The 27,154-nt window shown below is 38.8% G+C and overlaps 3 protein-coding genes across 5 annotated transcripts; all 3 read right to left on the bottom strand.

Moving 5' to 3' along the window:
• Positions 1–4,396: 4,396 nt before the first annotated feature.
• LOC103321409 (DELLA protein GAIP-B) lies at positions 4,397–6,984 on the bottom strand. The gene has a single exon (XM_008223200.2). The coding sequence runs from the start codon at positions 6,721–6,723 to the stop codon at positions 4,822–4,824; it is 1,902 nt and encodes a 633-aa protein (XP_008221422.1). The 5' UTR covers positions 6,724–6,984; the 3' UTR covers positions 4,397–4,821.
• A 1,712-nt stretch (positions 6,985–8,696) lies between these two features.
• On the bottom strand, positions 8,697–12,759 carry LOC103321410 (CDK inhibitor P21 binding protein). Of its 3 annotated transcripts, none has more exons than XM_008223202.2 (10): positions 12,165–12,759; positions 11,251–11,420; positions 11,051–11,124; positions 10,686–10,910; positions 10,333–10,542; positions 10,166–10,231; positions 9,989–10,075; positions 9,854–9,910; positions 9,180–9,291; positions 8,697–9,077 (listed from the first exon to the last, which is right to left on the bottom strand). In XM_008223202.2, the coding sequence occupies exons 2-9, from the start codon at positions 11,408–11,410 to the stop codon at positions 9,193–9,195; spliced, it is 978 nt and encodes a 325-aa protein (XP_008221424.2). In that variant the 5' UTR covers positions 11,411–11,420; positions 12,165–12,759; the 3' UTR covers positions 8,697–9,077; positions 9,180–9,192. The 3 variants fall into 3 exon arrangements, with proteins under 3 accessions (XP_008221424.2, XP_008221423.2, XP_008221425.2); XM_008223201.2 differs by having other exon boundaries at positions 8,697–9,049; XM_008223203.3 differs by having other exon boundaries at positions 8,697–9,040.
• A 5,559-nt stretch (positions 12,760–18,318) lies between these two features.
• On the bottom strand, positions 18,319–23,866 carry LOC148919743 (uncharacterized). Its single transcript, XM_089044422.1, has 4 exons — positions 22,487–23,866; positions 20,257–22,371; positions 18,816–19,940; positions 18,319–18,759 (listed from the first exon to the last, which is right to left on the bottom strand). Exons 1-4 carry the CDS (start codon positions 23,792–23,794, stop codon positions 18,319–18,321), a joined length of 4,989 nt encoding a protein of 1,662 aa, XP_088900548.1. The 5' UTR covers positions 23,795–23,866.
• Positions 23,867–27,154: the final 3,288 nt, after the last annotated feature.

Below are 27,154 nucleotides of genomic sequence, written 5' to 3'. Positions count from 1 at the left end.
TTCTCAATCAATTAAACGTACGAATACCCAATATAAAGCTACATTATGCCTCTCAATCATTTATGTCATTTCTAAATTCGGAATCTAACACGGTTAGACTACTTAATTGCAAATCACAAACGAACACGTATACAAAAAATAACTTATTAAAATCACAACAAAAATAAAAAATTAGCAGGTACACGTAGTAATGCTTCCTCGCATATAAGGAACCGAATATTTTTCATTTCTAATGGTTTAGTCAAAGAGAAAATGTGCCGGTGTGATTTTGTGTTGTGGCCGTCCACCATCACAAGTTCACAACCACAACCAAGGGCATCAGGTTTACTATTCTGTGAGCGACGTCATGTCAGATGATCCTATCCTCAAACGTGCATGTGGTACAACTGTCAACTGTGTGTACGTACGGTACCACAAACGTACGTGGCACCATCACAATGTGTGTCGTCTCCTATATTGTCCTTATCACCGTTCATGTATTCCCTCGTCTCGTTTAAAGCCACGAATCTCTCTCCTTTTTTGGGTGTGTGGGTGCATGAACTGTCTGTCTGCATCATCATCCCTGCCACGATTTATGTCTTCTTTCTTTTGTAGTCTTTTCACACAGAATTGAATTGATTTGCAATTTATCCTTAAAATCTTTTCCTTTTTGTTCATTGGGTCTTAAATAATTAACAAGAATGAATGAAAGAAGGTCCTAATCTTAAATTTGGATTTTTGAGCTGCCTCTTTTCTGCTTCAACTTTGAACTCTTGTTGCAACCACGCCCACTTATTTCTGTACATCTAAAATGGTGCTCAGCCCGAGAAATTCAATTTGGGCCACAACTTATAATCATACAAAACCCGGCCCACTATATAAAATCTGAATCTCAATATAATATTGAGATTATGGGCAAGGCCACTACCATCTGCTTCGCTTGAAATAACTTTTTTTTTTCTTCACTAGCATCTGTTTCCCCAAAAAACACTCCAAGCACTATTTTGATGAATCCAACTATTATCTCAGAGTTCGATTTTGAAGGTTTTTTTTCACTAAATACTAAACTCGTGAGTTGGAGATAAACGGACTCAAACCGCTGACATCCACCATAAAATAAACTACCGCATCTCAGGCTCACGACTAATTCTACCATAGAGGCTAACGATAGACAATAACCCCTCAACACAGCTTAACTGTTGTAAGTGTATTACTCAACTAAGAAAATCTAAAATAATACAAGCATTTTCCATAAATAAATAAAAAAAGAGAAGCCAGAGTTACTTAGGCCAAAGCCTACCGCTGTATGTATTGACATCTGGAGGAAGCTTGACGTGGACACAATAAATTAAAAAGTGGTCAGGTGTGAGCATTTCAATTCTCATAGGTTCCTAGTTGCTTCCTTCCTTATCTGAAAAGATTTATACATGGAATGGAGTAAGAATTACTTAATATTTATAACATTTACTCGGTCTCGATCAATTCACAGCGGCCAAGTGGTGCGACGAGATATGTTGTGAGAAAAGAAAAGAAGGAAAACGTGAAGGAATTGGCCAAGTTGGGGGAGGAAGGAGAGACAGAGGGCAGAGCAAAGCAAAGCAGTGGTCAAAGGTTTTTAAGAGCCTTAAAAAGGCTGTAACTAAGACATCACGTCATATTCAAGTTATCCCGACATGTAACAACTGTTCCAAAAACACACGAGTGTTTCTGACTCTATATGAACAACGACACAACATAATTATTAATCACTGCCTTTTCTTTTCTCAGCAAAACCCTAAATTTATTCATTATCCATATGAGCAGTTTTGTGTCGACTGTTGAAGAAGATGCGGCCACCCAAACCCAACGCCCCCTTTTTTGCCCTTTCATTTTCTCCCACCGCCGTTCACTCTCTTGTTATTAACAAGATGTCATCACTACTTGCAGTCGCTTCTCGACCCTAAATTGTTAGCTAGTTCAGTCTGACTTGGCTTTCCATTTAAAATAATTAACAACGAAAACGACCAATTTCATTTACCAAAATGAATAAAAGAAAAGAAAAAGGAAGAAGTTGCTAAAGTCACACGTCTGTTTTTTGCTTGAATTTTATTTTTATCCTTATCAGAATCACTCCTAAACGGACTTTATAAGGAACAAAAGAAAAGAAAAAGAAGAAGTTGGAAGAAGTTGCTAGAGTCTCTCTCACGTCAAGGGTAATGGGTTGGAGAATAGGGCATGGGAAGTTTCAAATGGAGCGTGATGTGATGCGATCTCCAAGTAAAACTAAAGCTTGTGGGGGTCAAGTTGATATTAAACAGGAAATTATCATTTTGGCCTTGTTCGTACTGAATAAACATATTGTTACTAGGTGTAAATTCGACATTATAGATTATTAAATGTGTAATTGTGCTTGTCACATAATATATAAATGGTGGTCCAATGCTCTAAGACTAATATGGCTCGGGCGGCCCTCCCCTCAGTGCTTCTCTTCCCTTTCATTCACTTACTTATGCTAATCTATGCTGCTCTCTACAACCCTAATTAAAGTTTTTGTTCCTTCCCTTAACAAATGCTTATATAATATACTAGTTAATTAATTTCCTAAAATATGGTGCAGGCCAATAATAAAGAACAATACCGATTGACGACGGAAGATTAATATTTAATATTGCCTTTGATTTTGATTAATATATATTGTGATTGACGATGACCCTGAATGATTGATAGGGCAGGGGATATTTGGTTTCTTTCAGATGGTACGTATTGGTTTTGGTCATGCAGCACCATTTGAAAATTCTTATATCCAAACGGAGGAAAGTTGACACATAACATATAATAATGACTCAATTTTTAAGACCTATATGATATATCTAGGTGGTGGTGGTGGCTAAAATAATCTCTGCATGCACAAATGAAAAGAAAATTAGGTGCTATACCGATTCCTCATTCAAGATTTTTATTTGTTTGTTTGTCTCGTTAGAGAGGAGAAGTGGTGGGTTCGATCGACAGGCACACAACCTGCGCTGATCAATGAATCCTGAATGTGTATGATATGATACAATTAGACTCATGAGGAATATAGATGCAATTTAAATATGAATTTCTGTCCTTTCATCTGAGATTCCAAGGCACTCTACCTACCGCATATGCTATTAGTTGACCTGGCCTGGTCATCACAGGCAAAAATCAAGACAATAAGTTTAGAATCCGAGAATTGAACAGTGATCTAAAACTCCTTCAACTTCAAAGGTTTTCGTTGAAGTATGTATAAATGACAAATTCTTCATTTATTCATGAATTTTGTCAAAATCAAATCAAATCAAATTGTTATATTGTAATTCATTTGGCCGTGATAAGTGGTCCAATCCGAACCATGCCAGGTCTAGTAAACAATGATGCATATATATATATATGTTGAATTTGCAATATTTGTTTCCACAATTTCTCATCTCATATCACATAGATAATGGGAGTGAGTGAGCACATGGTGTCGTCGTTTTCACTCCCTGCAGTCATTCCATGCAATATTACATTTATACCCTCAACTAGTAGCTATACATTATTAACCCATGCGTATGTTATAAGTCCTCTGTCTGTGTCTCTCTTTTCCTCCGATGGAAGGGAAGGAAAGGAATTACAGCACTCGGGGTTTGAGGAAAACTGAAAAGGAAAGAAAAGAGAAAGGAGGAATTGAATTGATCATGTGGATGGATGTGGGGATTAATTAATTAATTCACAAAGCCGGAGAGAAGTGAGATAGATGGCGCTAAAGAACATAATATTAAAAGCCTACTTTTTCAACAAAGTTTCAGAAAAGAGAACACTTTGACATAATAATAAGTGATCCTTTTCCCTCTCTTTCTCATGAACTATTATGATTGTGCTTGTGTGTTCCTCCCTCCCTCCTCACTCCTTCTCACTCCTCGTAGAGATGTATTCAATTCTTTCACCAAAATTGTTCATGGTAAATTCTCCATGTTTATAATATGTCCCATCCCTCCCAGTGCTACTAAATTCAAGCACATTTGACATTTCTGGTAACATCCTACCCCACAACCAACCCAACCAAAGCTGCCCAACAGTAAACTAGTGGAATCCATCCATCCAGGTTCAATTTTAGCGACACTTGTGCCCTCTTACTTTTTCCCAGTTCAGTTCCATCATCATGATTCATGATTCATGATTCATGCGATGCCACCACAACACAACCAACAACTAAAGTATACTTGTCTATTTATTTTTATTTTATTAATTTTCACACCATTCTAAATGAGAGAAACTCAAATATGAATCTAAGGAGTGGCGCTTATTACCCTGACTCAACTACTCTAACTCACGTCTCAGACTACTCTAACTCACGTCTGAAAGTAAGATTAGTTTTTAATTACATATGACTAAGTCCCATTAATAAATATGTCACATCTCATACATCAAATAGTAGTCAAAAAGGTTTCCATTTCTTTTATTATCACCACCAATATATATAAAAATATAAACATGAGTACACATCCACCTCTTGGTTCACAAAAGTAACCCCTAGTAACAAAATTAAGTAAAAAGGGCAAATTGAAAATGATAGAAAGCAAAAGAACAGGTAAAAGAAATAGAGAGAGAGAGAGAGTGAGTGACGGGGTTCAGACATACACATTTGGTAATGGACCTAAATGGTGGGGCTTTTTGGTGGGGGTGTCTCAATCTCAATCTCATTGTCGCACCCAGCTCACAAATGCACAGAGAGACACATTTCATTTCATACCCCACCACCACACCACTAGGGTGTGTTTGGTTGGCAGCAAAAAGAAGATTCAAATTTTTTATAAATAAAAAAAGGCTAGTTAAAGTTGACCCAACTCGCTACTCGACTCAGTGAGCCATCACCGAGTCGCAACCGGGTTTCCAAGCCGAAGTGGCTATGAGTGGGCGAGTGTGCCAACCCAACATCAAACAACCATTGTTCTCTTCCACTCGATACCCATCCCCGCCGGCAAACAAAGCCAACAGCATACTCGCTTGCTTGAACGCGTTCGACCCAAGGTGGACCGGCACAAAACCGGCCGAGTCCAACCGGGTTCGCCACTGAGTCAAAGTCTCGTGCCTCTCAACGCGGTCCACCCCTTCACAAGCCACCACGTTGCAGATTTGCTTCCCCAAATACAGCTCTGACATCGCCTTATCCTGACTGTTCACCGAGCCCTCCAGCGAGTCAAAAAGAGTCGAGTAATAGTGCAGCGACTCGTTGAACCGGTCCATGAAAACCGGGCCGTTGTGGTTTGCCTCTTGCTCCACCACGGTGACAATCTCCGGCTTCATTTGCTTAACCACAGACAGGACCTTCTCAATCGCGCCAGGGCGAGCCAATAACTTGTGTAACTCGAAGACCGAGTTAACAGCCACCGATTCGACCTCGCTCGGTCTGAGTTCGAGCATGGACGCGTCCAGATCAGCCAAGCTGTTCGCCACAAACCCTCTGTATTCAAACTCCACATGGATGGTTTCAGCCAATTGGGCCAGCTTCCAGCCCACTTCTTGGAGATGGTCGGAGTTGTCGGACGCCGGAGGCCCGATACCCGTAAGCCGAAAGGCAGGTGGCCCGCCGGGTCGGAGCGCCAGGGCTTGCATCAGCGCCGGCCACTGCATCCCTTGGTTCATCGAAAAATCGATGACATGAACTCGAGTTTTGCCTTGGAGGGCTTCGAGGATGGCTTGATTGGCCGTAAAGTGAGCGAATTTCAAGTACGGGCAGGTCTCGTAGAAGTGCATCTGCAACATATCGGAGAATGAGTGGTCGATTGGGGACTGAGGGTAGACTCTGAAGATTCTTTGAGCTAGAGCTTCGGCGAAGTAGGTTGCAACTTTTCGCATAGCACCTGCTTGAGAAATTGCCAAATAGCCGATCTGGGTCACCAGAGCTTTGGCCAGGTTGAGGTTGTTTTGCTGTACGGCTTCCGCGCAGGCCATGAGGCCGTGAACGAGTCGGACCCCGTTCTCTTGTGAGTCGACCAGGAGGGCAGGGCGAGTTGATGACTCGGTGGTGGGGATGGAGAGGGGTTGTGGTTGCGGAAGAGAAGAGGCGGTGCGACGGTTGAAGACGAGGTCAGAGGCAGAAGACCCAGATGAGGGTTTGAGTCGCTTGGCCTCCCGGGACGAAGAATCGTGGTGGGTTTGGGTGAACATGGTAGCTTTGAGATCGTAGTAGTTGGAAGAGGAATTACAGTCGTCGAACACTACCTGATGGTGAGGATGATGATTTTGAGTTTGTGGAGGAGGTGGGCTCAGTGATTTGCTCACCTGTTGATCTCGGAAATCGATGGAGGTGATGGTGGAGGACTCGGCCGGAGCTAAGAACGAGTCGTCGCCGAGTTGGACTTGTTGCTGCTGATTAGGAAGCGGTACAGCGGCAACAGCCATTAAAGGGTCGAAATTGGGAGGTGGGTTGATCTCGGAGATCATGCTCTCTAGCCACGTCGATAGATCCGAGGGGTTGTAGTGAACGGTATCAGAAGCAAGCTGCGAAAGGCCATCTTCCTGAACACTACCCATGAATTCTTCAAGCTGTTCGAGCTTCTGGGCGACCTCTGCCATGTCAGAGGACCGTACCTTGTACCCCAACACGGCCAGAAGCTCGTCCATCCCACCGTCGATTCGTTGGGCATCTTCTTCCCACATCTTATTGGAGGCTTTGCCACAGTCGCCGGCAGAGGTGGAAGCCATGGATGATGGGTCTGGATAGGGATATTGATGATAAATCTGATGCTCTCTTTTCATTTCTTTTTTTCAAGGTTGGGTTGATTTTGGGTTTGTGGTTAGTTGTGAATTGTGAAATAGTTTGGTTTGGATTTGGGCATGGGGAGGTGTGTGTGTTACTCAGAAACCAAAGAGGGCTATGAATGGTTGAAGAATCTGAGCATTGGGGATTGGGAGGGTGTTTGCTTGGTTTTTCACTATCACCACTACTTGTTCCATCTCTCTCTCTCTCTATCCCTCAGATGAGGAAATAAGAATATTAATGATGCCTCTCTTGAGTTTTTGCCAGTTTTAGTATTTTTATTTCCATTTATTTATTATTTTTACAAATTTAAAAAAAAAAACTACAAAAATAACACATATATTATATATGTACTCGTGATGGGGGCGCGACCTCCAATGAAGTATCAGGCAAGCAGCAACAACTACTACAGCTCAAACACAAACAGATAAACATGAAATTATTTACATTTTACCACTATTTTCCGTTCTTTATTTTTGGGAAAATAAAAAAAATGGTCACAGGCTCTGCAGGGTGCAGCCTCATATTATTATTGTATAGACCTCCACGTTCATTTGATTCCCATTCTCTCTCTTCTTTTTTTGGCACGTGATTTGAATCTGATCTGGGGTTTAGTTTAAGTAAAAAAAAATTGAGCTGAGTTTGGAAGACCATGTTCTGAATCTGATCATGAGTTACTAGGTTTTACTTTTTACTTAGTAAAAGTTAGTCAAGGGAAAAGAAAAGGACACTGTTCCTTTAATAGCGACACATCCATTAATTATAATTATTATTGATCATTATTTATTTGGTGGCTTGATGTTCACTTAATTAATTGAATTTGGGTTTCAGGGGCGTATGCAGTTTAAGATAAGTGATTGCCGCGTAGGAAAGTTAATGCATGTCTCCATATATTATTATGGTCGTGATTTGCTGTTAATTTAATGATTTCCATCAATTTCATTGGGGGGAAAATCGGATGTAGTCAGATGCATTATGCAACAATTTAGGTAAATTACAATAAAATAATGCTCGAGCCAGATCATTAAAAGTTGTCGAGCTTTGAGCTTAGGTCTAATTAATGTGGACTTATCCAATCTTTTTTTTCCTTTGCTTTTATGTATGGCAAAGTTTCATTCGTATGGAAATTAATGCAACCAGCAAGTCCTATGCAATGCAACCGCCAATTCTCAGGTCTCGCACCTCTTTTGTCGATGTTCGCTTAATTCTCTAGATCTTATTATTTTTTACCTTCGCTTTCTCGTAGTAAAAATTTATTTTTTGTCGACTAATGTGTAGAGATACTCGCTTAATTCTCTAAATTTTATTACTTTTTACTTTTGCTTCCTCATGAGGTAAAAACTTATCTTTTGTCGACTGATGTGTAGAAACTTATCGCTTCCTTGTAGTAATAACTTATCGCAATGGTCAATTGCAATTATTGTGTAAGAAGCACATGGAAATGATATATTTCACTTAAATACAGTCCTAAAACAAGAAGAAACGACGACACATGTGCTCACATAATGCAGGCGATAATTGAAAATCAAATATTCTTTTCTTTTTTTTCAATAAACAAAAACGCAATCATTGATTATTATAAATATGATTACCAGCTAATGGTATTATTAATTATACTCATGAAAGATTACTCTCATTCATGATCAAAATTGACATCGTCACTAACACAAATCCACTGCCCTTTTCTTTGCCAACTTCGACATTTAGATAAGATCGATATCCTTTCATGTGAACCATACAATATGCACTAGTACTATAACTCCAGCATTCAAGTACTCATAATTTGATGAGACTGCTTTCATATTATAGCCTAGTCAACTTTTACTTAACTTTTTTTTGTTAATTAACTTTTACTGGAGCTTTCTCCATCATTAAAAGAAAAGAAAAGGAAGAGGCAGTGGGGGGTCTGGTTTGGACACAAGGCATCGACTACATTGTGTATGTAATTATGTGCTATCTGTGTGCAAACAAGTTGAAGCAAATATTCCATGTATATTGTTCTTATCGCCACACAAAATTTAAAATCACAAATATTATAAGATAATGGTCCTCTTCTTTGGCCTCATACGTAAAGTTCCACTTCTTTTGGATGGTTTCAAACTTTCGCTATTTTTTCCTTTCTGGTTCATATAGAATCTGGGAGATAGTAACTCATGATGGTCCATGACACGTTTCTCAATACAATATTTCTGTACCTTTCCTTGCTCTGCTTTATCGATGAATCTTTTGAGGGACCATTTGGGACCAACGAGCGCTTCCAAAACCTTCACCATGTGAATGTCCTCATGCCTTCAAATATAAATCAAAATTTGGCACCTGCAACTCCTGCGGACAGCTACCAATGAGTTGGTAACTACGACATCCGTTGCAGACAAGTTTAAAGATAGTAATTAAGGTACTTGTTCGACCAAAAATAAAATCAAATTAAGGTACTTGAGTAAAGAATTTGCTAAACCTTTCGATTAGCATCATGATCCCTCTACGAAAGATTTTAACTGCTGTCGAAATGCAGGGATCTTGTCTGCTTTAACTGCCATGACTAACCCCATCTGCCGATAGTCTCTCAGCTGCAAAATTTAAAAAGAAAAACAGAGAAATCGTTATTGTCATAAAGGCAATTAAATTGCAATAATTAAGCCATAGGCGCAATCAACTTAATTAGACATTCGTGGTAGAGTTTGAATGTCTTCAGCATAAGGAACTTTTGAGCTAATTGGTATTGCTGCGAAATTGTCCAGGAGAAAAATGCTACGAATTATTTGAGAAAAAGTGTGGGAACTGGACTTAATAGCAAGATTCCGTGTAATTTCCCAAACTGTTTTTGTTTATTTGTTTTTTCCAATCCTCATTCACAAATCAACTAGTAACTTAAGAAGAGATTTTCAAGTTTTCCATCCCTTTCTTTCTTTGGAGGTGAACTACTGTTTTTGTTTATTTGTTTTTTCCAATCCTCGTTCACAAATCAAATAGTAACTTAAGAAGACATTTTCAAATTTTCCATCCCTTTCTTTCTTTGGAGGTGAACTACCCATAAGTACGTTAGTGGATTAAGGCCAAGCAAAGATTTTGAAGTTGAATAGGAATCAATACGAGAAATCAGGACAGGCTGCCAATATCTTTAATACTTGCCTCATGAGTTGCAAGCTGCTGAGTGTGCAAAGAAAATTCAAACGACCAGGAGCTTAGCTGAAATGCGTTTAAGGAAACAATTAGTAAATGAAGCACAAGAGACATGAAATATTATTTATGTGAAATGATCAGTACCTCATGAAAAATTTCATCTTCTGGCTTTATATATATTATTTCCTCGTCACTAGCACTCATGCCCCTTTTCTGGTGTGCATTTTTGTGCTGTATTTTTCCATCCAAAAACAAAATAAATATATGGCAGAGAGAGGGGAAGAGGGTTCAATAGGCATGGAGAATGCTTAAATGGCATACCTTGTAAACTTTACTGACTATTATATAAAACTTAAAACGAAAGAAATTGCGGAGCTCCTCTGTTGGCTACAAAAAGTGAAACAACAAATGTTATTTAAGTAAAAGAATTTGTTCCCGGCAGGTATGGAAATATACATAACCTCAATCCCATATAATCTGAATCTAACCTCATCTTCTGTAGCCCAAGAGACTTCATCAAAGAGCGCATCATAAAGAGGTGGCAAGAGCTGTGGAGGTAAATTCATCACCCGTTGAGAGACCAAGAGACCGACACTCTCTGCTTCCTTTCCCAAAAGTGATCGCAGGTCATCTATTACATCCTTCTCTTGAGATACCTTAAGGAGAAACTCCTTAACCTCCATAAAACATTTGTGGTCCTATTAAGGATTAGAGAAACGCAATCAAGGATCTAAATAGTAGGAAAAAGCTATGTAAAGCTAAGAAAATGCCTACCAACAGATAAATGTTAGAAAGATGCAGCCATGTGAATAACTGGAATACAAAAGTATAGATTACTTGCCTTATATCTGCCCAAGTTAAGGGCAGTAGCAAGAGCAAAAATTCCATTGTCTTCATCATCCTCTATTTTAACAACAGTTCCTACAGTGGTCTGTTCCAAAACTAAGTCTACAAAACCACTCAAATCCCATTCTATATCATCAAGGTAGGTCTGTAGCAAGGTCTTCACTCCATGAAAGTCATCAGGTTTTGGATCAAAGAAAGCAAAATCTGCTTGCACAGTTCCCTTCAAAGTATGAACCAAATTCTCATAAAATTGCGAGTAGATACAATATGAAAGAGTATTTACTTTTGTATTTCAGCTATCCTGATACACAAATGCAACTATATGGACAACAAATACTATCAGAATTTTCTATCCCTTACATCAAACTCTTCTTCATCAGAAGACTCGGAGTGTTCATTCTTGACTTTCAAAGTATTCTTCCTCAATCCATTACCTAAAAAGAAAGATAAGGAGTCATTAGCATGTCCATTCTGAAACAGTTCACAGATAGCAATGTTAATTATGAAGTGATGCCTTATCTTAAGGAAAAGGGCTATTTAGATGATGATGATATTAATACCTGCGGAGTTAGGATGAGATTTTTTCGGGAGGTCTGGGCTGTGCATTTGGCGGTTGGACATGCAGCTGGAGGCAACCCGAGCGACTTGACGAGCAAATGGCGAAAAAGTCAGAGGTTGATATTTCATCAATCGGCGATGCCTCACTGGTTTACGGGGCATCTTTGATTATCTGTTGCAATAAATGGCCGAGAAAGGTTCCGGTCATTGAGATTGAAGGAAACCCATATCTATAAGTAACTGAGATAGTAAGGCATGGCATACAGTTCAGGTCACTTTGATAAAAAATAGGAATCCAAACATTTCTATGTCCATGAAAAAAATTAGTAAATCCATCCTATCTTTTCTTTGAGAAAGCACAAAAACTCAAAAATGCAATTAAACTCCACATGCTAAGGCAACCAGATAGCTGCGTGTACATAATTCACATTTGAAACTCACTTAATCCAGTTCCAAAGAAAACTAACTCAATACAAAATCTACTAAAACATAATGACCTACAGACGTTTATCACCTACTAATATGCAGCTATAATTTCATATTCTCACTGTTGTTGGGGCCAGAAACAACAACTCAACTGAGCTGCTTAACCGAACAATTTGGCTTATTTCAGGTAAGCTCTAAATATCACGAAGAATCCCAAAATAATATAAACCAAATGATTTCAACGGACTCAACAAGGAGCTGCACGGCTTACAAAAAACTGGATGATTCACTTATCGAAAAAAATATAACCAAACAATAATTGAAATGAAAAATAGCAACCCCGAACATAGAATTGCTTCGCTGAGTAAGTAGGTTATTCAATTCACAAAACATAAGCAAACAAACATACAAAGAACAACTACTTTTTGATGAAACAGAACATAAATAGGAGTCTGAGAACCAAGGATTATAATGCGAGCGAAAGACTTACACCGTACTGGTAAGGAATTAAACCGAGTGGAGGTGAGGACGCAAACTCGGCGACGGCGCGGCGGTGGGCGCGGCGGAATCTAGATGTTGAAAAGATTAATTGGCGTAAAATCCAACACAGAAGCTCCAATGGCAAAGGCTCAAAGGACTTTTCTATTTTCTTCCTCGCTTTTTGTTAGCTTCTCCTCCGAAAACATAACCAAAAGAAGTAAAAGGAACCCAATAACATAAATCATCTATACTGGTAGTTATAGCTAGGATCTCTGTACCCTCTCTCTCTCCCTCTCTTTCTCTCTTTCCCCATATTTCTTCAACCACCAAATCTAGATCCGGGGATTTAAAAAAAAAAAAAAGAGTTTTAGGGTTTGAGTGTGGCTTGACTATTGGGCGTTTGGGGCGGTAAGGTCGTTTGTGGTGGTGGGTGCGTTGGGGCAGAGATGGCTATCGGTGGGTGGGTGGCTGTGTGGGGTGTGGTGTGGGAGTAGGTTGAGATGGGAGGAGGAGGGGGTTGACGAAGAGAGGGGGGGGTTGTTGCGGCTCGGGAAAATATTTTGTTTGTTTTCAAAATATTAATTTTAAAGAATTCATCCATCCATTAAAAATTGAGTTTAAGTAGGAAAATATTATAAAGAAAATAAATAATATAAAAGGGAAGTAAAAAGAAATTAATGTAGGTGGTGATTTTCGAACTGAATGATTCACTTATAATAAGGTAAAATATGAAAGAGAAAGAACAAAAAAAGAACAAAGTTGATTAAAAAATAGGGTGGTGATTTTCCCACTTCCCTTTTGTTTTTTAATAGTTTTTACTATAACAAAAAATGGATAACAAAAAATGGAGTGTAAGTGGAGAAAAGAGAAGTTGGAAAATTAGCTTTCAAAAAATATTACAAAATAAGTGTAAGTGGAGAAAAAAAGAGTGAGAAAATCAAGTCGCTTTAAATTTCGAACTAAAACGCACATTTGATGTTTTTTGCTACAGTTTTTTTATTTATAAAAATTTATTTCCAAATTTGCTTGCTAAAGCATGTTTGCTTGTTCTCATCCATACAGACTTTGCATTGCAAAAAGAAGAAGAAGAAACAAAAAAGAAGAAGATTATATTGCCACAAAATTTCAATAAAAGTTATAAAATTCTAGATACTTGTCTTTCATGGTTCAAAACTGCAAATAAATTAGTTCATACCACTTATTATTATACTGGAATTTTTCATTATGCTTGAAACATATTATAATTGAAAAGGCTTGTGTTTTTTTTAAATATATTTTTAATTGCAATAATTTACGTTCAAAATGTTTACGCATTAAAATTTTAAGGCTTATGTCTCATCTTATAAAGCATAAAAAATCTCGATGAGTGCCTTGCCTTTTAAAACATTGGTTTCAATCCACAACCTAATTGTTTATATTTTATTTTATTTTATTGGTTGGTTAACATGAGTTTTTGTTTTGGTTAATTATTACAAGTTTTGTGTTTTAATTAATTGGTGAAAAGTTTGTTTTGATAAATTCATACAAAACAAAAATCAACACAAAAACGAATTTATACAAGGTATGTAAATTTACTCCCCTCATCTCTTCCTCCCCTCTCCCCTTCTCACTTCTTCCCTTCTCCTCTCATCCTCTTCTCTTCCCTTCTCCCATCTCCTACTCTCACTTAAAATCATCTAAAGTAATTCTCCATAGAAGTGCTTTTTGGCCTATCTAAAATCCTTCCCAAATGACCCTTACATCCTCTAAAGGTGTAAGTGAGATGTAAATGTGGCTTTACACATCCAATTTGCAACTTGTGCATAAGAGATGCTATAATGACTTTAAGTGATTTTATGGAGAAACACTTCTCCCCATCCCTAACAACGTAAAAATCACTTAAAGTGATAGGTGATTTGGGCTCGTTTAAGGCCCTGTTTGGGATTGCTTTTTTTCGCCAAAGTGGTTTAAAGTGATTTTATGGAGAAGCACATGGGAGGTGCTTCTCCCCATAAGTGATTAAAGTGATTATATAGAGAAACACGTGGGAGGTGCTTCTCCTTATAAGTTCACAGGACCCGACCTAAATTCCACTTTGGAATCCAAGCCAAACCCTGTGCGTGTTCGACACCCGGAGGGTGCCATGTACAAATGACTGAATTGCCCTTCTAATAAAAATCAAAGTTTATCACAAGACCGACTTCTGCCTAAAATTCGGCAGAGTCTCCCCTGTAAATTGTTCATTTCTCAAATTTTTCACCTGTTGAACAAGCATATATATATATATATATATATATATATCTCTATCTCTCTCTCAGCTGTCAGCATGCTTTCAATTTACATCCAAACAATCCAAACACAACAAGACGACCTCAGGACATATCGAAACCTAGGGCAATATCAAAGCAACTAAAATCAGAATTTACAACGAAATAGTTTAATTGCAAAAAAGGTCATACGTAGCGGAAAGGATGGATGAAGTGTGATGTCTACCCTATGGTGGCGCTCTGATGCACGTCTAATGCTTGGGGGCGCAAAACATTGAAAAATGTGAGTGGACCAAAAACAAAGTTTGAGAAAATAGCATACGAACATACTAATCCCTCCGTAAAAATAGTTAGAAAACTCAATTACATACACATACTATACTTGTACTGAAAACAAGCACGCATATTTATATTTATATAGTAATTCTCACATTAGTTCAAACTTTGAAAATAAAGATTTCCTACAACCTAGGTGTACCCTTATTATATATGTCAATTCCTTTAGTTTCCGTCAATTCCTCGTGCCACCTAAGCGACACGTCCTCGCAGGCCTCGAGAACACAAAGTAATCCAAGCCGCAATCCTCGCAGGATTCAGGGGACATTTAGTCAACTTGATATGCATTCCTTACTCCACACGGTCCGGGCATCCCCGAAACTCGTGGAGCATTGTCAAACGCGCGCTGACTTAACCGAAGGCAACTAAGATGTCCGTGGACATCGTCATATCCGAAGGCAACAATTTATTCCATAGGTAACATTCATTTCGAAGGCAACATTTAATCTGAAGGCAACCTTGGTAACCTATGATGGTTTTTAAAATAAAATACATGCCTTTCTTAACAATTATAGTTTTATTCCTCATCGAACTATTCAAATCGATAATCATCTCAACTCCTACTTTCCAAGCCCTTTGCATTTCAAACATGGCAATATATAAATAAATAAATAAAAATATTTAAATCCAAGTAATCATGTTTGGAAAGCCATAGTCATGAAATACTTATTCAAGATCAAATAATGAAACTTAAATGCATAAAATCATTTATAAAACAAAAGTCCACTCACTGAGCAAGCGTCCGAGCTCGCTTGACCCTTTTGAGGGTCCCTCCTGCAGGTCAGCGAGTGCCCGAGTACCTATTTATGCCATTACAAATATTTAATAAAATTGCTTAACATAAATATTTTATCTAGAACCCTGACCCCCGGCTTCTAAAAGTGCATGCACTTATTTTAAGACCATTCCTATGCCCACTTAAACATTTCCAATTATTAGAACGGTATGAAAAAACCCAAGATTTGATAACCGATAGATTTCCATATTGGTCAATCCGGGATCCTGTGGGTTCCACGACCTCCAATTATCAATCCAAGAGTTTATATAGGTTCAACACATGTTAATAATCATGTCCTGCAAGTTTGGTCCAAATCGGACGGTTGGATTAATCACGATCGCACGATCGGAAGGTTATGGTTTATTTACCATAGGGTTTGCGATTTCGAAGTATTTGGGACTCCGATTCATGATCCATCGAATCCTATACGATCCTAGAAATACAAGGTACAACATGCGTGAGTTTGACTTCGATCTAACGGTTCGAACATATCGAACCCGAAAATCGCACAATAGGTGAAATCCGTTCGAGGCTCAAACAATATCACAATTGGAATTCAAACACACCTATGCACTCATGACAACTAAGAGATCTTTTTAGGACAAAATGTAGTTCCACCACACTGCCCACGCGCCGCTGCACGCGCTAGCAACGCGTGGGTGGCTTGATAAATTTCTGGCAGTCGGAAAAACTCCAAACCGCCGACCAAGCTTCCTACCCTAGGTTTAGAACATTGATTGGAGCCATTTTTGTTCTTGGGCCTATCCCCAAAAATGGCCAAAAGTGGCAGCAATTTCAACCCGAATTCCTGCCAAACTTTGGGTTACAAATCGAGTTACCTACGCTAGAAATTGATCAATTCCTACCTAACCATCAGCTAGAGCACGAAAAATAGGTGAGAAACCATACCTTAGACATCCGATTTGGTGGTCGGAGGAGAGAGAATGAAGCAGGCAAAAATTGAGCGAAAAACCGGATGTTTAGTCAATGTTCACCTGTGGGCTAGGGTATAACGACGGAGCTAGGCCGGTCTGGTTGGCGTCGGTCTCATGGGTTGGGGTGGCCGGATGTGGTGGTTATAAAGGTTGGAGGTGGCGGCTTGTCCTGCCCCGGACCCGGGTCAGTGGAAAAACCGCGCCACACCCGATGTGTGCGAAAGTAAAATAAAATAAAAAATAAAATAAATAGAAGCCAAAACATGGGTTTAAAATAAACTTTCTTATAAAATAGTTCCAAAATCTTATAATTTTACAATTAATAAATAAAGCACTATTACTCTCATCTAATTCAACCTCAATTGGTTTAGTCCTTGTCTTGCCCACTAATTCATTTGAAAAATTAAATAGGGTGAAGGGTGAGCAACCACAGCTCAATAGGGACATGAAACCTTACCACAGTATATCGATATAACTAAATTAAATGACATGCAATCACACAACCAAAATATCACATTATTAATAATATTGCATGAATGCTCTTCATCTAATCATGTTAATTCATATAACTGGACAAACAGACCTGCACGTCTCATACCATGCTTATACCACTTGGTCCCGAATGCCTATTTATATGAACTAACACCCATTTTGATCATCCCACAATTCCCCTTTTGTTAGTCATCTTGTCTTACTCCCTTTCGCCAGTCCCGAATCACTCAATAAAAACCATGTTCACTGTGGGATCCCTGATACCTGGTACTTGCCAAGATTTAGACTCAACTACACAAAAGACTATTTCCCTTACCTTTTTTTCCATCATTATTTTCTCAATCCAACAACTCCAACCATGACATCATATAATTATGTCTGTCATGTATCTCACAACAATGTAACCACTTAAAACATCACCAATGTATACACAATTATGTCAACATTGTTCACATAGTTAAGAATACGTAAACACCCAATACAAGGAACATCAACCAAACTATAATATTACGAACATACATTATAATATCACACACAATATAGAGCTCACAAAATTTAATTAGATCAATCCCTAAAACCCAAAGCTTTTGCTATAAATGTAATGTGTTTCCCAATTTTCCACCACCTTCACAAACTCAATCTTCTTTTCTCTCTCACTTCCTTCTCTTTCGATTTCTTTTTCTCTTCTCATGCACAACTATGCATGAAAACAAGTAATGAAGGTCCTATTTATACTAAGAAGAGGCGGCAACTATCCTATGCTTTCATTGGCTGCATGTTGATTTGCTTCAGGTATGGATAGCTATTTCTACAATTACAATAGCTCATTGTAATATTGCTTAGTCACAATGACACATGTGAGCCTTAGTGTACTTCAAGTAAGTGTAAATATCTTCCACGTTGTTTATCTAGTATGCAAGGAAATGTAAAGTTGCCAACTATAATAATTAAAGTCAAGAGGTGTGGCATGCAAGAGATGAAGTGATTAAGTTTCCTAGTGCGCAATTCTAATAAGACCATGAACTAAAACTATTATTAGACTTTTTTTTATAGAAATAAACTATTATTAGACTTTACCTTCTTAACACATAGAGTAAATAACACAACAATGGGATATTATTCTAAATATATACAATTAAATACCCAAAAAAAAAAAATCTAAGGGTACCCATTTAGAGAAAAACAATACAAATAATTTATAGTCACTCAAATGAACATATATATATATTTTACAAATAATTATTAAAATAGTATTGTAACCGTAAAACAATATATATATATATTTATTTATTTATAAATGTTTAATCTTCTTTTTTTTTTTTTTTTGGTGAAATGGGGCCAAGAGGCCAAAACAAAAGAAACTAAACAGCCACAACTCTAGGCTGGCCAGATGCAAACATCAGCAGCAAGGCTCTCACGGACACAAGGAGGCGCGAGCTCCAACCGATGAAGGCCAGGAAACAAACCATGACTCATGTGAGCCAAACCATCAGCAACACAGTTTTGCTCACGAAACACATGAGTGAGAGAACAAACCCAATCTTGCTGCAACTTCAACTTGCAACAACTTAGCAAGCTAAAGAGAGGATGTGTGGAGGCAATGGAGCCAGTGAGAAGAGACACCACAGAATTAGCATCACATTCCACCTCAATATGTCTGCAACCAATCTCCCAAGCCAGATGAAGCCCCCAAAAAACACCCCAAAGTTCAGCCTCAAGAGTAGAACCAACACCTTGATTGACAGCAAAGCCCGTAATCCAAACCCCTGCAGAGTTTCTAATCACACCACCTGCTCCAATAGCACTGAACCAGAATTCCTACTCCCATCAGTGTTCAACTTAAAAACACCAGGAAGAGGGGCATGCCAATGCACCTGCACAACACACTTCTTGGGAGAGCTAAGCATAGGCTTACAAGCTATAAACCAGTCCATAGCATACTGCTGAATCATCTTATGAGGCTCAGAAGGCATGACAAACCTAGCCTCAAAAACAATTTTACACCGCCACTTCCAGATGAACCAGAGGCAAACAGCAAAAACTAAGGGCCAAGATAACTTATCACAACCAACACGTTTAGACTGCAGATTGTGCAAAAGCCAAACATCAAAGTCACCGTCATGGCAATGAGCCCACTCATCATTAAGCCCAAAGCCACTCCAAATATCCATAGAGCAACAGCAACCACTAACTAAATGCTCAATAGTTTCAACAGGGTAACTGCATCTAGGACAAGCAGCACAAGAAGCAAGGCCCCTCTTTTGTCTTTGATAATTGGTAAGCAACTTCTTATGGCACAACAACCACAGAAAAGCTTTAATCTTAGGAGGGATTTTAAGCTTCCAAATAAAGCCCCACTGCCACTGAAGCACATTCCCTTCAAGAAAACTGATACCATAAACTGACTTAACAGAGAAGTCACCATTAGGAGTGCACTTCCAGATTCTTTTATCCAGGCCACTTCCAAGGAAACCGGCATGAGTGCTTAGAATCATCTGAACAATCTCATTAGGCAAACATTCCTGCAGACAATTCAAATCCCAACAACCATCTTCCAAAAAATCACTTACGTTAAGCTGGAGCATTTCCTCAGATAAATCAATTAAGGCATGACTCAGCAGAGGACCACAGCTTAACCAAGAATCAGTCCAAAATAAGATGTTGTCACCAGAACCTACCCTCCATTGAAGGCCATGAGGGAGGAGCTTAGCACCATATAACACACCCCTCCAAGCACTAGAACTGCAACTCAAATGAAGATCCTTGGCAGCAAGAAGATCATACTGCCTTAAATACTTAGCGTTCAAAATTTGAGACCAAAGACCTTGATCATTCTGAAGCAATCTCCAACCAGTCTTAGCCAACAAAGCTTGATTCATCCAAGCAGTTTTCTTGATTCCCAAACCACCAGCAGTCTTAGGTTGACCAACAATCTCCCACTTAACAAGATGAACCTTACTCTTATCCACAGTATGGCCCCAGAGGAAATTCCTATTTAACTGATCAAGTTTATCACAAACAGAGATAGGAAGTGAGCAGTTTGCATTGCATAAATAGGGATTGCGAAAACAGACTGTAGCAAGGTAATCCTACCAGCCATAGAAAGAGTATGACTCTTCCACGCAGACAACCTTCTTTGAACCTTCTCAACAATCTCAAGATAAGTAGCCTTAGTAACTCTCTTATGAATCAAAGGAACCCCAAGGTATTTACCAAGACAATCAGTAAGAGGAGAACCACTGATAGCAGCAACTTGACGGGCTAAATCAGAGCGGTATTTGGGGAAACACAAATCGCAGATTTCTCAAAACTAACCCTTTGACCAGAGAGATTACAGAAATCATCTAAGCATTGCTTCATAACCTTAGCCTGAGTAACAGAAGCTTTGCCAAAAAGGATGAGATCATCAGCAAAGAATAAATGCGACACCATAGGACCCCCTTGACAGATCTGAACAGGCTTCCAGATATTATCCTGAACTTTTTGATGAATAAGATGAGAAAGTTTCTCCATGCACAAGACAAAAATATAGGGGGAAAGAGGATCACCTTGCCTAATCCCACATTTAGGAACAAAAGTTTCAGTTAACTCACCATTAAGGACAGCTCTATACTGAACAGAACAAATACAACTCATAAGAAGCTCAAGAATCCTGCCTCGAATGCCAACTTCCCAAAGCACTTCCCTAATAAAATTCCAGCTTAAACGATCATATGCCTTGGATAGATCAATTTTCCAAGCCACAAACCCTTTTTTCCCTTTCGAAACTTTAAATTTATGTAACATTTCCTGGGCCACAACAATATTATCAGTAATATGTCTGCCTGGCACAAAACTCACTTGAGAGGGACTAACAAGCTTAGTCATAAGAGGTCTAAGTCTTGCCACAAGAATCTTAGAAACCACTTTATAAAGAGTGTTACACAGACTGATAGGCCTTAACTGAGGCATAGAGGTAGGCCTCTCCACCTTAGGGACCAAAGCAATCAAGGTATCATTGAGATGCACAGGAAGAGAGGCAGATATAAAACAATCCTTAACAACTGATCTGATATCACTAGAACAAAGGTCCCAAAATTCGATAAAAATAGCAGGGAAACCATCTGGCCCTGGGGTTTTAAGGCCTCCAATAGCAAACAAACTATGTTTAATTTCTAATTCCGTGACAGTGCCACTTAAACTGGCTAACTCATCACAATCAAGCTGAGGAAACAAATGAGGACGCAAAGAATACGCACCAGCTGAGACAGAGACGTTAAACAACCCTTGAAAATACTCACAAACAATCTGCTTCATACTACTCTTCTCAGTCACCCACACCCCATCATCATTATTCAACCCTTCCAACTTATTCCTTCTTCTTCTTATGACAGTAGATAGATGAAAAAACTTAGTGTTCCGATCTCCTTCCCTTAGCCAAGTATTTCGAGATTTTTGAAGCCAGAACATCTCTTCATGATCAAGAATGAGATTATACTCTTTAGTCAACTCAACCTCAAGATTACAGAGAAAGGGATTGGACTGCAAACACAAGTTTCGTTGAATACCAGCAAGCCTAGCTAAGAGCTTCTTTTTCTTTTGAAAAAGGCAGCCAAAAACATGCTTATTCCAATGATGGAGAGAAGGAATAAGACTAATAGATTTATGAACAGCATGACCCTCACTAGAACTCCAAATATCAGATATGAACTCAGAGAAATCAGGATGGTTTAACCACATAGCTTGAAACCTAAAAGGCAAAGAAGCTCTAGCTGGAGCATGATTAGACAATAACTTCACCAAAAGAGGGCAATGATCCGAGTTCACCCTAGGAAGATGAGATAAATGGGCTTCAGGAAACAAAAGCCGCCACTTAATATTACATAAACCTCTATCAAGCCTTTTCCAAATAACACCCTCAGAATTCCTTTTGTTACACCAAGTGAAATTAGCTCCAGAGAAGCCCAAGTCAACAAGATGATTACGATCAATCCACTCAATGAACCTCTGACCACCATTATCCAAATTACCACCACACTTCTCCTTAGCACACACAATGTCATTAAAATCTCCAAGGACAAGCCACGGCAGGTTAGAAGCTTGGGCAAGCCCATCAAAGTAACGCCAAAGAGACTCACGAATCCTAGGACAAGGATTAGCATAAACCACAGAGAGCAACCACAAATGAGTCCCTAAACAAACAAGTGCAGTAATGGATTGGCTAGAGTGAGCAATGACATGAAGAGTGACAGCATTCCCATTCCACAAAAGCCAAACACCCCCCGAAAACCCAACAGCATCCACAATATGGAAATGAGAGAACCCCAAAGACTTGGCAACGTTAAGAGCCCTAGGCCCACTAATCCTAGGCTCAAGCACAACAAAAATATCCACAGCATAAATCTTTTTAAGATCCTTAATAGTACTAGCACATTTATCCTTACCAGCACCCTTTACATTCCAAGACACAATTATCATTAAAAATAAGGAATAAGGGAATAACATAGGAAAAATCCTAGATATGCAATAGCTCTGCCTCAAGAGCAGAGCCATCATGCTCACAAACCATACCAGTAGGCAAACCAATAGCAGACAAACCAGAATCCGTGAAGTCCCTATGTTGATCCATATCATCAGAGGCAGAACTCACACCAGGAGATGCAGCTTCATGCAGCTTCATTTGGCTAAAATCAGGAGAACCAACAACATTAAACGAAAAAACCCCACGAACATCATCTTGCACCTCAGAACCACTGATTTGCAACCCCACAGATTCCAACCCATGAGCAATAACAGGTTTAGCCCCCACTTTATTCCTCCAAGGCTTCCTCAAATTTGGGCCACCCTTAACCACAACACCTCCCACGTTGGATGAAGAAGCATTAGTGATGTCCTTCAAAGGCTTTTTAAAAACCCAAGGTGAAGACTCACGAGGATGCGAAGGTTGCTTTCCAAACGATTTAGCCTTAGAAAGAAGATTAGCCCCAGGAGGAGTGGCAGACCTCACATTCCTCCTAGTGCTAACAGGAGTAAACCCCTCCATATCATTCTTCCCACTATCCTCCTCAACAAGAACATTGAACCTGGACCCAGAAAGGATATTAGCATCCTTAGACCCAGACTCCTTTGAACTAAATTTTCCTAACTCAGGAACCTTCCCTGACTCACTCACCACCTTCTTTTTATTAAAACTTCTTGGCTTCATTAACATCCACTGCCCATGCATCTTAGCTGGAACCTCAGCATCTTTGGTAACAGGATTAATCACACTAAGCCCACCACTCTTAGCCGAAGTATTAACCTCCATATTCTCAGCATGACCTGAATTTGACTCCTGTTTTTTGGCTTGCAAAATAACAGGGCAAGAGTCTCTACCATGACCGTAACACCCACATTCAAAACAGACTAATTGAATACCCTCATATACCACCCCATAAGAACGACCTTCCACCTTAATGAAAGGGGTTAGAGGTTTAGCTAAATCAAGTTCAACACAGACTCTAGCAAATTTACCTCGAGCTTGACTCATGGTATGAGCATCAACCTTAACAGTGGTACCAATAAGATTCCCAATCTTCTCCATAACATCTGAGCGAAAATACTCCACATTCAAGCCATTAATTTGAACCCAGGCAGTCATATGAGTGATCTTTTCTTCTTTGGCATTAAACCCAGGTTTCCATTGTTGGGTCACCACATACTGCCCAGCAATTTGCCAAGGACCACCCGAGAGAACATATCTCATATCTTCCGCTAACAGGAACTTAGCAATGAAATAGTTGTTCTCCAAATCAATTAGGCTCATCGGACCCTTAAGATCCCACTTTTGAAGGAGACGAGTCCTCAAGAAAGCATAAGATAGAGGCCGACCCATAAGCTTCAGAATTACAGCCGTGCGCCATGGCCGAAACAAACAACTCTTAACTTTATCAGAAAATTGGATTGAAGGGATCTCCCCTTGTTCGATTACAAAATCATCATCACCAATCACCAATTGATCCTCAGCCATGCCAAAATCCCCAGAAACCTTATCCTTGAAGCTCATCGAAATTGGAGGCAAAGGGGGAGAAGGGTCGTCTGAATCCAAACCACCAACATTCATCATCTCTTGAGTACGAGCTCTCTTCTCACCAGCAACTGGGCCCTCCATAACAGAGCCACCCACGCCGTGAGAAGACAAACTCCGGCGTCACAGACTCCACCTTGAGCGGTGGTAATGGTTACACAGCGGAACAACAACAAAAACGTGAAAAAGAGAGAAAAAGGAGCAGCGTTTGGCTTTCCTACACCAAACCAAATTTTGACAACCCTTAATGTTTAATCTTCTTTGAAAAACTTGGATTTTGCCCTTTTTAGTATTTTGATCGTATCTTACTCATTACAACTTGGATTTGAGTTCATCACGTGTCTACAGACTTGTTTCGCTGTGCTCTACACAACGGTACAATCGGAATTCCCAAATTCCTTCCTGGTCAAAAAGTCAACTTTTAACCTAATAAAATATTTTATGGGCAAAATAGTCTTTTCTCAAAATAAATTAATAATTAAAAATTAATTTAGAATCGGGTTGTTACATAAGTGATTCTTCTCATACGTGATTTTGGCCCTCCTATAATTACTTCTAAACAGGCCCCAAGTTTTGGCTATATTTGGTGACTATTGGATTTTATTTTATTACATTTATTTGATTGAAAATGATAACACTAATTCAATAATGTGTTTGGTTGATAATACACATGATTAAGGGATTGGATTAATAAAAAGGTGCTATTTACATGGCTAGTAGGATTATGTATAATCCAATCTAATCCCAATATTTTAGTAGGATTCATAATCCTACTACATTTGGCCCTAATAAAATTAGACATCCACCAATCCATATTTATTTTAATTTAATAAATATTTAATTAGAATTATAAATCATATCCAACTATACAACCCTACTACATTTAAGGATACAACCAAACCAATCCATGAAAATAAATTTTAAGAAACTGTTCACATTTTGTAACACTAATTGTGCCCAGTCCAAAAAGATATACATGACTTAAGAAGGAAACTTATTTCTTTAGATATGTAACAACCCATACCATTTGTATTTTTTTTTTTAATTTTCCCAATTTAATCACGTGACAGTCTGTCATAATCATGTACATGAGTATGAGTTACTATACAAGCATTGGGTCCCAGACAGAAACAACAGTGGAATGGGCTCCCTCATGTCTTCCATTTTTCAAGCTCCAACTACTCCCATGCTGCTGCTTCCATCTAATCCCTCGTTCTCTTTGGAGCTCCATATATTTCATCACCTTTTGTGCAAAACAACAAACTACTTTCTCACTTAAAACAATATAGGGTTATTTGTAACAATGGTCCCTCAATTTTACTCGAATTTACATTTTGATCACTCAACTCAAATATTAGTTGCAAAGGTCACTCAATTGGGTGTTGTGTTGCACTAATAGTCCTTACCGTCAAGTCTGTGACTTTTTCTGTTTAAAATGATGACGTGACAAGCATATATTAGATTATTGATGAGGCAAATGTGACTTTTTAGATAAGATTATTTGTAGCAATGATCCTTCATACTCGGAGTTACATTTTGGTCACTCAACTCAAAAAAATAGTTATAGAAGTCACTCAATAATTCAATAAGATGAATTATTTTGGCATTTATTGAAGGCTTATTTACTGTAGTACCCTTTGAAACTCTGGTCAAATCTCATTTCTCCCTTGAAAGTTAAAGTGACCCACTTAACCCCATTGACTATGATTTTGTGTTCCATTTTATTCCTTACCGTAAACTTCATTCAAAATCCGGTTAAAATTATGTGGCAGGGATATTTTAGTCATTTTCAATACATGGGTTATTTACTCATCAATCTGATAAGGCAAAGTGGATCGCACATCAAACATGAAAAAAAAATACCTTTAAAAAATTAAAAAATATAAAAAATCAATTACAAAATCAATTTCCCAACCTCCCTCAACAGCACCAACCCAACCCTAGCCGTTTTCCCATCCCTAACTCCAGCCCCTCCCCAACCGCCCATCTCTTTCCTTCTTTCTCTTTCTCCCTTTTTAGCCGACAAGGAATATTTATTCAAGAAAGATAGAGTCGAGCTCGATCCAAGATGAAGAAACTCGTCGGCGAGTGCCAGCCACGAGCTTCCCACGTGCAGCATCATCGATGAGGGTTAGCCCATCTCAATGGCCTCAAGCTCTTCAATCATCTTCTTCATATCCAATTTTTCAGCCACAACATCAACACCACCGCCCCAAATTAACCCATCTCTACCACCCAAAATCCCATCTTTCACTATAGTGTTCAGATCTAGAACTTGGCCACCACTACCCACATCAAACTTCATATCCCCAACTCTTCTCTTACCAGTTGGCTGGTACATATGCATTTTTAGAACCCTTTTTGCAAATCAAGAAGAAAACCAAATAAACTACACTTAAAGACCTTCAAAATCCAAAGACACCAAAAAACAAGAATTCCACTTGAAGACCAATTTGTTCCATCACATTCACCCAGCAAGAAGCGTGTAAAGGAGAAAGAAAAGAAGATAGAGATAGGTTGGGTAATTGATTATTAAATTTTTTTTATTGTGTAATTATGGTGTGTAGTTGATTTTTTTTATTTTTTTAAAGGTAAAGAAATTTTGTATTCGTTTTTTTGGTCCATGGTGGATGTGTGATTATTATTATTATTATTTTATAGAAAAGATGGTATTTCATTAAACCGAAAGGAATATTATATGATAAGAACTAGCATGTTAACGGCGGTCTGGTGTCATTCTCACAAATATGATACAAATACAGCAACAAGGGAGGCAAAAGATTAGACTTCTTTGGATCCTTCCCTTGTCAATGTACCCAACCAACAACCTACTAAACCCAATAGCATTACCCCAATGTACCAAATCCAAACCCAGCGACCACTTCGCGGACCTTATGGTTGCCAATTTCAACGACGTAGTGATCACACTAAGGTCACTCCCAATGGAAAGAATAGAGAACCAGTTGCCCACCTAACTCTCCTCTGGCAACCCCTGCCTTAATTTCTTCGTCCACGTTGTTTTACAACTTTAACCACCCTTAAGTTCATCTCCAACCTCCGAAGAGTCCGCATCATCTAAAAATCCAACATGAAAGGCTTTTACACGATGGTGTGGCTGAGGACTTCTTTTTCTCTTCCTTTTTTTTCTCTTTTTTTTTTCTTCTTGTT

The sequence above is a fragment of the Prunus mume genome, linkage group LG2 (assembly GCF_029339155.1).
Source record: "Prunus mume cultivar Tortuosa linkage group LG2, ASM2933915v1, whole genome shotgun sequence".
Classification (NCBI taxonomy): domain Eukaryota; kingdom Viridiplantae; phylum Streptophyta; class Magnoliopsida; order Rosales; family Rosaceae; genus Prunus; species Prunus mume.
Note: the sequence above shows the minus strand (reverse complement) of the source record. Positions and strands in the feature narration are given on the sequence as shown.

Excerpts from the sequence above, each read along its gene's own strand:
- LOC103321409 (XM_008223200.2), bottom strand. The coding sequence starts at position 6,723 with ATGAAAAGAGAGCATCAGATTTATCATCAATATCCCTATCCAGACCCA.
- LOC103321410 (XM_008223202.2), bottom strand. The coding sequence starts at position 11,410 with ATGCCCCGTAAACCAGTGAGGCATCGCCGATTGATGAAATATCAACCT. Across the intron at positions 11,125-11,250 it reads ATCTCATCCTAACTCCGCAG|GTAATGGATTGAGGAAGAAT; the intron begins GTATTAATATCA and ends CTTTCTTTTTAG. Across the intron at positions 9,292-9,853 it reads AGCAGCTTGCAACTCATGAG|CTGAGAGACTATCGGCAGAT; the intron begins GCAAGTATTAAA and ends TAAATTTTGCAG.
- LOC148919743 (XM_089044422.1), bottom strand. The coding sequence starts at position 23,794 with ATGGGTCGGCCTCTATCTTATGCTTTCTTGAGGACTCGTCTCCTTCAA. Across the intron at positions 22,372-22,486 it reads TTGGTTTGCCTACTGGTATG|GGTGCTGGTAAGGATAAATG; the intron begins GTTTGTGAGCAT and ends TGGAATGTAAAG. Across the intron at positions 18,760-18,815 it reads CCAAGAAGTGTGTTGTGCAG|GAATTCTGGTTCAGTGCTAT; the intron begins GTGCATTGGCAT and ends TGATGGGAGTAG.